We start from the raw sequence: 12,994 nt of genomic DNA, 5'->3' as shown, positions 1-12,994 counted from the left end.
TTAAGAGAAAATATATTTTATTTGTTTCTTTCAGTTTTGGAGATAGACTTCCCAAATGATGACCAACAGAAGTATACAAACAAAATTCAATGGAAAGAAATCAAAACTATTCCAATCTGTCTTGCTACTTACTTATTTATATACATTGTTTCCATCTTGTTATTTTGATATACCTATCACTACAAGTGAAACGTTTTAACTAAATACCACTGCTGTTTTGCTGTACATATCACCGTCAACACCATAATATGCTCAATAAAGCATTTATTTTGTTTTGATGCCACACCCTTTCACTGGTACCCAGTGACATTACCACAAAGTGAAAGCAATGGAAAAATTTAAGGCATTACAGTATAGAATCAAATACACAATATTGATTGAAGTAGTCCTGTGGAAAAAAGGTACAAATGAATGACGACAACTATATTTTGAAGTAATCCTCAAAAACGTATCTGGAAAACAATCAGTTACAGCAAGACATTTCCTATGAATTGACTGATAAAATGATGGATCAGGTGCTTTTGGCAATGCTGTATTTCTGGTGATCAATACAGTATTCAGGCAAATTAGGTGTACATTCAGTGGCACACAATGAAAACATTCACACAGAATTACACTCCCATACTCGTACAGTTCATTATTCTGTAATCCTTCACCAAAATTCAATAACCACTATATTATACTGAAAAAAATTACACCCAAGTTTTAGATTATAAAAATTATGAAAAAATGCTTCAAAAAGTATACAATAGGACCACAAGTTCTCATTTTACCATCCTGTAACAATTTTTACCGTCATGATGCAGTTCAAGCAATTTAATGGTCTCAGTAACAATACTTCATAATTGCATGTTATATTAAAAGGGCACCTTTTAAAAACTGTGCCCAGTTTCTCTAATGACAGTTGTAATTGCAATCAAGGGTGCTCCAACTACAAAATAATCCAGTGTGCATCAAGAAACTAATTCAAGAACAAGTAAAAGTAACTACAGTATTGAAGACTATTTTCAGAAATGTTCATTTGGTTTGCTTTCTCTTTCGTCTGTGCAGCTCAAAAATTGTTTGGCTTTCAAGTGCTGTTTACTGACAACTACGGAGTCTTAAAAATGTAAAGAATATCTTAAGTATTTCTGCGCAATCGATTGTTGATGCATGGTTGGCTTGGCGGTTAGCGCAACGCCTTTACAGCGCCATGGGACCCAGGTTTGAATTCCTGTAGGAATGTGTACATTCTCTCCATGTCTGCATGGGTTTTCTCCAAGGGCTCCGGTTTCCTCAAACGTACCAGGAGTGTAGGTTAATGGAGTTTAAATTGGGCCGAAATAGTCTGTTACCGTGCTATATCTCTAAATTTTTTAAAATTAAATTTTAAAAAATTTAAAATTCAGTTTATGAATTATTACAATACACAAAAGTGCTGAAGAAATTCAGTAAGTGACACAGCATCTCTAGAAAGTAAAAAGTAACCAACAGCTTTCATCAAGGTTTACCCTTTAATTCCTAGAGATGCTGCATGAACTGCTGAGTTTCTTCGGTGCTTCTGTATGGTATGACAATCCCAGCATCTGCAGACTTTCCTGTATAACTGCATGTGAATTATATTAACAATGTTAGTTTGTTCCTAACTTGTAATATTATTTACTGCATTTACATTTTATGGAGTTAAATATAAATGAAATATATACAATTGGTGTGGAGCAAAAAGTAAATGACCAAATCTTAAAATCTGCTAAAGTTGATTGGAAGAGAAGGTAAACAGAGTTACACACCCTCCTTTACATGATGAACAATGTTCATGCATAGCATAAAGCTGCAGTACACGTTAGGTTAAAATGTCCATTGTTTAAAAGTAGCATGCATAACCGGTACAAATCTTTACAGCATTGAAGTGCAAAATTTCACTTTGCTCTGCCCCTTTATTTCAAAACTATGTTTGTACAAAATAGAGTGGGGTTCCCAAAGGTCATTATGAATGGTGGAGGTTTATAAAGTAGATTGTGCATTCATGTTTGTGTATTTTTTATATATTTATGTATAGAAAAGAAAAAGATGTACTGCATCTTTAACTACTGGCTGTTAGAAATTGTTATGATAGGTAGAGGCTCAGATGGTAGGTACGGTGCAACAGCATTCTTTGTGCAGTTGATCTTCAACCATTGTATGCAAATGAGCAGGTCATCTCAAGATATGTGCAATTCTTAAGTGGTGGTGCAAGTTGTTATTCATTCTTGTAGCATCAACTGCCCCCCCCCCCCCCCACCCACAAAAGAACGACTAACAACGTCACAGAAATCACTTCAAAATTTCCACGTAGTGCCGTGTGCAGTAGATCAGGCATATCCTCTATTAAGGTAACGAGTCATTTGTTCATTTCACTTGGCAAAAAAAGATGAATATTACTATCAAACCAGCAGGGCTGGCTTGATACATTAATGTTTATTGACATACAGAGTGTCTTCATCGGTGTCAGTTTCATCTTGAAACTCGTTGCTGAGAAGAGATTTCTTTGAACCCATTGACATCATTCGGATTTCGTCTTCATATTCATCTCGATGCTGTCTCAAGCGATGAAAGCCATCTTTTTGATGATTGGATTTGAAGGAGCAGACACACCAAACAATGCAGACGGTCACAATTACTGCAGACAAACCTGCACCTAAGGTAAAAAAAAATTACTTGATTAACTTGATTTGTAGCATTACACAGTAAATTGAGAGTTTGGCATCCATTTATTTGCACCAAACCAACTCTGTTTTGGATAAACTTGTAGCAGGAATTCTTGAGCAGAGACTTACTGCCATCAATATCTAAATATTCCCTTCAATTCCACTCTTAGACTGTTTGTGTAACTTGTACATTGACAGTATTAAGTCTTCCAGTGGCAAAGATTTGTTCTGCTAACTTGTCCAGATTATAAGGCAAGGCACAAAATAACCATGTTCAAGCAAAGCCAGACTTTTATTGTTTCTGTACCTATGTTAGAATATTCATGCTCAAGGAGTGGTGCGACAAAGGTTTACCAGATTTCCAGAGGTGAGTGGGTGCTCCTTTAAAGATTTTGAGTCAGAGTTGAGAAGAATGAAGTGTTATTGTATTAAAACACAGGATTCTGAGAGAGTTGAGCAGGGTGGATATTGACAAGGTCAAGAGTTTAGAACAAAGGACAGGACTCAGGGATAAGGGAGAAAAATAACTTCACTCAGATAGTTTGAATTCACTACCTCAACCATAGCTTAAGAACTCAGTTAAGCATGGTCAAGATTAGGATTCACATATCCTTGAATGAAGGAAGCTAGCATTGTGAACGTGGAGCAGAAGGATTAGCCATGACCTTGTTGAATGATAGATCAAGTCTGATTTAGTAGCCCATTCCTGTTCTCTATCTCACTTTGATGAATGAATTCATCGCTCATTATGACGAATTTAAGCCATAGCCAAGTTCATAGAAATATCTCTATAATCAATTAATAATGGTGTGGCATTGCATTAATTCTTACCTGCTGCTGTTACCACCAATTCTCTAGGCAGGCCAAATAATTTATTATCCAGCTCAACAACAATCACCAAAGTCCTGGCAGCTTCATCTGATAATATAACAACCTAAAAAGGTACAAAAGAAACCAAAAGATAGAACATGAGTTGGCATATGTACTAGCGCAGGAAAGAGAAAAGATGCACGGTCATTTTGGTGCAGATCAACCCAGTGCTGCTTTTATCAGTGGCTCAGTGAAGTGGAGAAATTAACATTGATCATGATTCAACATATCAATTTTTCCCCCCCATTAGAAAACAAATTGGTTCTCCTTTTGTCGCTTTGATAAACGAATAGGCTAAATTTTCATGTTTAATCAACAAAATTGTTTCTAAGTTCAACGATCCTTTCACAAATTAATCAAAATGAAGGTTTACAAAACGTACCACCCTTCAATTATCTAATTTGAATAAGAAAATAGTTTGCAGTTTTTTTTATCCTATACTGGCATGCCATCTCCATGTGGAGCAATCTCATTCGCTCCATCTCCCCTTATTTATCTGCACCTCTAGAGCACATTCTCTCAAACACACATACCAATCAAATCCCCTTTGATTCATTTTGCCACTGCACCAAGTGGAACTTTACACTTGGTAAATCCAGTAGCCTAATAACCTACCAGCATTCTAGGGCAAGAGAATGCAGAAATTTGACACACAGACAGCACCCTTTTTAGGATCTTGCGAGAAAGCAGTCCTTGCTACTGTACCAGGTGAAATACCTACTAGAGTTTTCAGATTTTAGAGTTTTTGCTAAAACAATGTTGTCGGCAATAAAATTGCCACTTTCATTTTACAAAAATAAAAATCAATGGAAACCTGCGGGAATTTTTTTTTGCGCTGGTTAGGTTGGTACAAACACCATATAAACTCATAATAGTTGAATTTTGTAGCCCATTTTTAAGGTGAAATTTAGGGTGTTGACTATCGCACGCATACAAGTTGTTTGAGGCATCAGGAGTTCTGATGGGCGGTCAGGCGGGTGGCAAGACCGCATTCGGGGCTTTGGGAACTCGATGGGCAGGCAGGGTCTAAGCGAGAATCCTCAGCCAGGTGTTGGGAGCTCAGATGGGTAGGCAGCCTGGGCCAAGGAGAGAGTGTGCAGTTGAGGCATCAGGAGCTCCAGTGGGTGGGCAACTGGGGCCAAAAGGGTGGAGGGGTTGACTTTTACACACCATATATGGAAAATATCAGATTTTTGTGCCAAAGATTGGAGAGTTGACTATTGCATGGTGTCAACTATTAGATGAGTATATACAGTAAGCATGCAAATATAGAAAGACACTAAGGCTGAAAGTAAATCAATTATAATGGGAAAATATAGTTACAGGACAAAAATGAAACTGTATGTCATCAGCAAATGAAGCAGCCCAGTATTTCATGGAGAAGGAATTAGATAACATTCACACATGGACAGGCAATATTCATGCCACAGAAATGCCAGGCAATGGCCATTTCTAATAAGAGGGCTGGGTATCCTGCTGTGAATGAATCACCTCGACCCCACCCTCCCCTCTCAAGAAGCTGTACACTATCCAGAGAAAGTAGCCTGCAGATTAATGTTCTGTCAACCACCTTAAATCTACATCATCTCCAGTGTAGAGTGGCTATAGTGCAAACCATCTACAAAAAGACTTGAATCCGCCTACTTCAACAGCATCTCTTTAACCTGTGTTGTCTACCACCGATAGAGAAGGATAGTAGAAATACTGGAACAGTGCTACCTGCAACTTTCTCTCCAAGCATCACCCTTCTGACTTGGAAATATCATCGCAAAGTTTAAATCCTGGAACTCCTTCACCCCACAATACTTTTCCAGAAAGACTGCACAACTCACAATTTACAATTAGAGGTGAGTAAAATAAAATGGCTGTAGAAAGAATGCCCAGTCTCAGAAAATGAATATTTAAAAAAAAATTGAATGTTGCTTTATGACTTTTACATCAACCTTTTCTTTTTTTGATTGATACTCCCTGAACGGTTGAATTTTTACAGCTCTTCTGCCTTTTTCAGAGTTCCAGCGTCTACTGTTTTTGACTTTTAATTAACAATTGGATATGATAGATATCTAAGGTTATAGGGAGAAGGCCAAGCAGTGGGCTGAGTGGGCAAAATGGATCAGCTCAAGATTATGTGGGGGACAGAATTGATGGTCATTTCTGCTCCTATGTCTTGATAGTCTAGATTCAGATTTATTTTCAGAGAACACAGAGTCCCCAGGTTACAAACATCCAACTTCTGGACAACTCGTACTTACAAGTAAATTGTGCCCCCAATTCGTGCATGTGTATAATATTACCTCACAATCCAGTGTGCAAGACATTGATGGAACGAGAGTAAGTGTTAACTTTTAATCATGATTTTTTTCTATCTAAACTATTTTTAAAAATGTTTCTTTAATTTTTTTTTTACAGTACTAAGAAACAATTGACTAACTGACAAAATAAGAACTGTATTTATCTGCTCCGACTTATCTACAATTTGACTTAAAGACAGACGTAAGAATGATGCTGTTAGTAACCCAGGGACTCCCTGCACATACATGACATCACATACTACCCTAAGATTTATTTTTCTGCAGGCCAGGCAGAATTATCACTTATTGGTAGTGCAACAAACTGTACTCAAGACATGTACTCAGAAGAGAAATATAACCAAAGAGTTTCATGTACACAAACTGACTGCAATAAAGTGCAAGAATCCTTAAATGAGTCCCTGATTGAGTTTGTCCAAGTCTGATGGTGATGGGGTAGCAGCTGTTCCTGAACCTGATGGTGCATGTCTTGTGGTACCTATATCTCTTTCCTGATGGTAGAAGCAAGATCAGACCGTGTGCTGGGTGCTGTAGATCCTTGACGATTGCTGCTGCTTTCCGATGGCAGCATTCCCTGTAGAGGTGGGGAGGGTTTTACCCCTGATGTCCTAAGCTGTGTCCCCTACTTTTTGCGGGGCTTTTCACTCGAGACCATCAACAGCCCCATGTCAGACTGTGATGCAGCAGGTCAGCACACTTTCCACTGCACATCTGTACAAATTTGCCATGGTTTCTGATGTCATGCAAACCTCCACAAAATCCTGAGGATGTCGAGGTGCTGATGTGTTTTCTTCTTGATGCCATTTGTGTGTTGGGTCCAGAAAAGATAGTGACTCCCAAGAACTTGCCACAGCACCTAATAGGCTGAATATGCCTGGGATTGTCTGATCTCAGAAGCTAAGCAGGCTCAGGACTGGTCAGTACTTGGAGGGAGACAGCCGAGGAACACCAGATGCTGTTGGTTTCTGAGGGATGCTGGACAAAGTAAAGACCCTCTGTCTGCCTTACGGTAGACAAAGGTTAAGAATTTCATGCAGGTTACTTTCCAAATATAGTATTATGTGACAATAATGGAACCTTTACTTTCAAGTTTGCTCACCCTCTCCACCTCTGATCACCTAATGATTAGTGGATCGTACATCTCTGGTTTTCCCTTCTTGAAACCAACAATCAATTCCTTGGTCTAAATACCTGTTTGCGCTGATGCTGGTACCCTTCTGCAAGCGCATCAATATAATGTGATCCTGGAGCCAGCAGAACATGGAAATAGCCTGCCTCTGAAGTTGGAACTTTAATACCTTCATTCAGAATGATATCAGCTTTTGGGATGGGATTTCCATCATGATCCGTAATCTTTCCATGCAAACCTTTATGAACCTGGTAGTGAGATTAGAAGATGGTGTAAGGAACTTAAAATGGCAGTCGATTACATTAGGCAAACTGCAAAGCAAGTACTTAGGAAAAAGAGAAATATTGGAGCCAGTTCTTCATTTTTAAATAGGAATGGTTTACCCAAATGCTTCAACTATTTTGAAAAGGATTAGGGACATTATGCAACCTGCAGATATCCAACCATTGATCAACTTGCCCAGGCTTTGATGCTCAATGCTTACCTCAACAAGCATGCCGAGAAGAGACTTCTTGTTATCCTTCCAAATTGCAGCAAGCTCTTTTGCTTGTGGAAATTTACAACAGCCTGTGTAAACTGTGATCTCAGGACAGTGACCATGGGTAACACTAAAATCCTAGTCAAGCAAAAATAAGAGAAAACAAATGACTGTATCTAGGGGCCAACATGGACAATAAGCATGTTACTGTTTTTTTTCCCCCTTAGGTGGAAGCTTTACTGGAAGTTGTATAAAAAGTCAACAGTAAACACAAAAATATTTCCCACCTGTAGCCACCTCCAACCTCTTACCTGTTAGAATATAGAATATTACAGCTCAATACAGGTCCTTAAGCCCTCGATGTTGTGCCGACCAAAATATTCCTACCTAAAAAAAAAATAAGCCCTCCCTACCTCATAACCCTCTATTTTTTCTTTCATTCATGTACCTGTCAAGGAGTTTCTTAACTGCCTCTATTGTTCCATCCTCCACCAACATCCCTGGCAATACATTCCAGAAACCCACAACTAAACAACAACTTACCTCAGATGTCTCCCTTAAACTTTCTTCCCTTCACTTTATACAGATGTCCTCAGGTGTGTACTACTACTGCCTTGGGTGTGGTGGGGGGGGGGGGGGGGAAACACTGGCTGTCTACCTTAACTATTCCTCAGAATCTTGTAGACCTCCACTGAGTCACCTCATCGTTCTTCGCTCCAAAGAGAAAAGTCCCAGCTCTGCTAACCTTGTCTAATAAGACATTTTCCAATCCAGGCAACATCCTGGTCAATCTCCCCTGCATCTTCTACATAGATTCCACATCCTTCCAATAATGAGGTGGCCAGAAATGAACACAATATTCTATGTGTGGTTCACCAGAGAACTGCAGGTGATCTCTCAACTCTTTGAACTCAACCCCCTGGCTAATGAAGGCCAGCATCTCATAGGCCTTCTTAACTATTCTATCAACCTGCACGGCAACTTTGAGAGATGTATTCAGTGTTCCTTTCCCTTCTCCTGCCCCCACACCCCCCTCCTTTTTTTATACAGGCATCCACCTGATTTTCAGCACTTCTGAGAGGCCCAGGCCCAAATGTTGACTGCCTTTTACTTTCTATAATGCTGTGATGACTGAGTCACTCTTGCACTAGACCCAGCAGATTTTCTCATTTACCAATTAGGATCTGCCCTTTTGATAACAAGTCTTTCATGTCACTTCAAAATGCTTAACACTGCACATGTTCGTACGACTTGAATTTGTGAAAGGAATGTCTCAACAATTACAATTTTATCACAACATGCAAACCACCACGAGGGGGCAATACAGGAATGGCTTTTGTTCAGCCAATCAAAGCCTAGGATTTAAAAGTAGAACGTGGCAATTTTTCAGTGATTAAGCAACTCCTCATCCTCCCCCACACGATTTTTTCCCCAGCCTCATTTCATGCAATACTGACAATTGCTCACCTTCATGCTATACATGTGGCTATGCCACTGTGCACCACGTGCAACACCACCAGGAATGCTTTCATCTGTAACACATTAAATCAGTGAATGACAAACTTTAGACGCCAGAAGCAATCACGTGCTATAGAACATGATAGAACATTCAACAATAATGATTTTCATAATTTACTCATGATTGATTTGATGAACAGAAATGAAAGCTCACTATTTTACTGTAGAAGGTTTATGCAAAGTTGGACAAATAGCCCACAGACTATTTTGTATTTTTTGGAATACGATCTACAGTCTCAGTCTGCAATACTTCCCCTTTTAGCGGGGAACAAGGATGCTCATTTCCCTTTCCTTAACTGAAAGATGAGGCATTCTACAATTTCAAGTTTTGTTTCCTTTCTCACATTTGGAATCTGTGATCAAGCTTCATGATCCAACTAGGGCAATGACATTAACAAACTCAACATGCATTAACCTTTTCTGACACAAGAGACACTATGAGAAAACATCTCCATGAAACTGGAAAGACAAAACTGTGCCCAATTAAAATTTCCCTACGGTAACTGCAAAACAATTGGAAAATAGTAACCATATATAGTGGAAAATTACTTTTTATTCAAGATCGAAGTTCATTAGAATTAAATACCAATAACATTTCCGAAAGTTAACTTTCCCTATAGCAGACAGAATAAAATGTCAAATAATTGCGGGTTTATTTGTCTGGAAACAAATTTCTTCATGAAAAAAGTTGCCAATTTACTCAAAACTGACACATTCGGACAATAGGTTTTACACCATCAAATATCATTCCAAAGAACACATAAAGAACAAATAACAGGGTAGAGAATGGGTGGTGAAAACAGTGGCATTTAGAGGAGATGTGTGGGATGAGTATTTTATAGACAGAGTGGTGAGTATCTGGGGAAAGGGCTGCCAGGGATAGTGGTGGAAGCATTTAAGCTTCTAGATAGGCATATGAAGAGGCAGAGAATAGAGGGATATGGATCATGTACAAGTAGCAAGGATTTAATTTAATTTGGCATCTCATTCAGCACAAACACTGTTCCCAAGCTGATCTGTTGTACGTTCTCTCTATATATATATTTTTTTTTTCACTTTAAATTCTTACCGGTGTTGTTTGGACATCCTGGGTGACCCAGATGCATTTTAGGGTGATTGTTAGAGTACACATTTGCCAGATATCTTAGGGTTTCCTCATTCTCCACTGTTGAAGAAAACAGTATCGCATGGAGGTCAAAGTATTTTAGCCAATAATATTCCCCATTTACAACATGCAATTGGAAAACATTGCTGATTAATGAAAAAAATACCACCTTCTCTCTCAAACACAGACATATTGGAATTATATCTTTAATCCTCTGCTAAAACTCTGTTTATAAATTGTAATTCGAGTTTTGAAATATACACGATAACACATCTACTTTCTTCCACATTTCCTCTTCCTTCCTCACTCGATTAATCTTAAACTATCAAGGAATAGATATGATTAGCAAATGTATCTGAAGGTGAAATCGCCCAGTTGATAAAGTAGCCACAAATGGAAAGAAACAATATAATGAACATTAAAACTACATTTGCATTTAAAGGCTGCAATTCTCAAATTACAAACTCTTGCACATGATACTTTCACGTCGCATACAATAAATTTGATCTTTTAATCCCTCAAGAACCAAATATGCAACTGACAGAATGATAAGACTGGTGGTTTATGTCTCATTTCAGGCTTTTGAGCTACTATAAAAATGAAATAATCTTGTCCATAATTTTTGAAGTCAAAGGACTGATTTTTCCATCAGCTCCCCTACATGAGATGCTCACTCATACCTAGATCACAAATTCACTATTTTGAAGTTTATCAGAAAGGAATATGTAAGTTTTGACCAGGATGAAACATGATCACACCAACACTAAATGCTACATTGCCAGGTCCACTTTACAATTTGCTTCATGTTTCAAAATTGAAACTAAAATACAACTAAATAAAACTAAAACATTGGTCTTCACATTATATTGGTTTCTACAAACAACAATTTGCTTGAACTCTTATGTGTTTCATAATAGAAATATCACACCACGCGATACAGCACAAAGGAGGGATTGGTGTAGTGGCTAGAGGTAATGGGAAGAAGCAGGCGAGGGAGGGATGATGGATCCAAATGGAGGAGTGGGGGGGGAGGGGGTCAGAAAAGTAGAAAAGTCAGAAAAACTAGATTGGCAGGGTAGTGTTTGAGAGGAAAGTGCGCCAGGGGTGTGTGCGACCTGAAATTAGAAAATTCAATGTTCATACCAATGAGCTATCCAAATGGAATACCAAATGATGTTAGAAACATAGAAGATAGGAGCAGGAGTAGGTCATTCGACCCTTCGAGCCTGCTCCGCCATTCAACGATATCATGGCTGATCTTAAAGTTAAGTACCCCGTCCCCGCCAATATGCGTTTCACCTCATCAAAGGCAGAGCACAGATCAGTGTGGGAGTGCACATGCAATCAGAATATGTAGATGGTTGTTGCTAGAGTGCAGGCACGCTGGCGCCTGTTGCCTTCCCCATGGTTAGATTCACCAATATAGAAGCTACTTTGCAAGCACTAAATGCAATGGGACAGGTTGGAAGAGTTGTTGGCGAACCTCTGCCTCAATTAAAAGGGTTGTTCAAGTTCCTGGATGGTGGTGAAAGAGGTGAAGAGACAGGTGTTACTCCTTTGGCCACAAGTTAAAGTGCTGGGAACAAGGAAGTGAGAACGACAGGCCTCATCTCAAGAATAGAAACAGCACAAATGGAGAAAATGGGGTAAGGGGACGGCATCCTTCCAGGAAGATTGGGAAGAGGTTAGTTGAGGTAGTGGTGAGAGTTAGTGGTTTATGCATCAGTGCCAAGAGTATCTCCCGAGGTGGAGGTAGAAATTCAGAAAAGGAAGCATTTGAGATAATCAATGGGAATTTGAGAATAGGGTGGAAGTTGGTGGCAAAGATTATGAACTAATGCAATCAATGTAGTAGAGAAGTAATTTATGTGTAGGTGCACTTCTTGTGAGCGGTGTAAGCTAGAGACACGGACTGATCACATAACCAAAAGAAAGACAGGTCAAGCTGGGATCAAGCAAGTGCTTTGATCTTGAGTAGTGGGAAGAATAGAAAAATAGGTCATTGAGGGCAAGGACAAATTCTGCCAAGTAGATGACAATAACAGTCAAGGAAAACTGGATGGATTTTTGTTCAATGAAGAAACCAAGGATGCCAAGGTCTTCCTGATAGGAGATGGACACATGTAGTTGCAAGATGTCCATGGCAAGCATGGGCCAGTTGGGTCCGGGGAATTAAAAGTTATCAAAATAGTGAAGTGCACGAGAAGTGTCCTGGGTGCAGGCATGAAGAAATGAGTTTGTCAAAGAAAGAGCAGACAGAAACAATGGGCAAATGCTGCCTATGGATTTAAGGTAGGAGATTGAATTGACAGTCCACAGTCAGGAAAGTTGATGAGTGAAGACTGTGGAAGGGAGATCCCCTGATAAGATTTGTAACAGGCCAGAAAAATGGTGCCTGGTTATTCATTCAAGGGTTCATGTCCAGATGGTGTCAGAAAAGTGGCATCAAACCTCTGCAAGGGAGAAGTCAGTGCACAAGACTATCAGACCCTCCCTTCATGAGGCATATTAACAATATGGTTTGTCCAACAAAGGGAGGGTCTGATAGCTTTGTCCAGCTGATGTCACATCAGAGTGAACAAGCAAATGAGCCACTGACAATACCTTTGCCAATAATAGACTTGAGGAGTGGCTATATGGTAGATACATACCTGTTTGTACAGGCTTATCGTAAGGATATGTGGTAAGGAGGGAGCCACCATCTAAGACAACAGATAGTGTGAATCCTTGATTGAGGATCAGGTTCTTAACAATGCCTCTGGTCTCAGGCTGTGTCTTTGCTAACAGATCAGATGAGATCCCTAGAAAAATACAAGGTTACCATTTATTGCATCTACAACTTGGTCTTCAAGAAATACTCTCAAGCAAAACTCATTATTTCTATTCAATGTAAAGGCACAAAACTGGCCTGAGTACTTA

General features: G+C 39.2%; 1 protein-coding gene across 1 annotated transcript in view; it reads right to left on the bottom strand.

Annotated features, from left to right (window-relative positions):
* The window catches only part of cpda (carboxypeptidase D, a), a 64,649-nt gene continuing 51,655 nt past the window's right edge, over positions 1-12,994 (bottom strand). Inside the window, exons 15-21 of the mRNA XM_069911465.1 lie at positions 12,727-12,876; positions 10,040-10,135; positions 8,920-8,984; positions 7,459-7,590; positions 7,037-7,222; positions 3,498-3,600; positions 1-2,656 (exon numbers count right to left, since the gene is read on the bottom strand). Of these exons, the coding sequence (XP_069767566.1) occupies positions 2,430-2,656; positions 3,498-3,600; positions 7,037-7,222; positions 7,459-7,590; positions 8,920-8,984; positions 10,040-10,135; positions 12,727-12,876 (959 nt within the window). The 3' untranslated portion in view covers positions 1-2,429. The remainder of the gene's footprint in view (positions 2,657-3,497; positions 3,601-7,036; positions 7,223-7,458; positions 7,591-8,919; positions 8,985-10,039; positions 10,136-12,726; positions 12,877-12,994) is intronic.

The sequence above is a fragment of the Narcine bancroftii genome, chromosome 14 (assembly GCF_036971445.1).
Source record: "Narcine bancroftii isolate sNarBan1 chromosome 14, sNarBan1.hap1, whole genome shotgun sequence".
Lineage (NCBI taxonomy): Eukaryota > Metazoa > Chordata > Chondrichthyes > Torpediniformes > Narcinidae > Narcine > Narcine bancroftii.
This window is presented reverse-complemented; position numbering and strand designations above follow the sequence as displayed.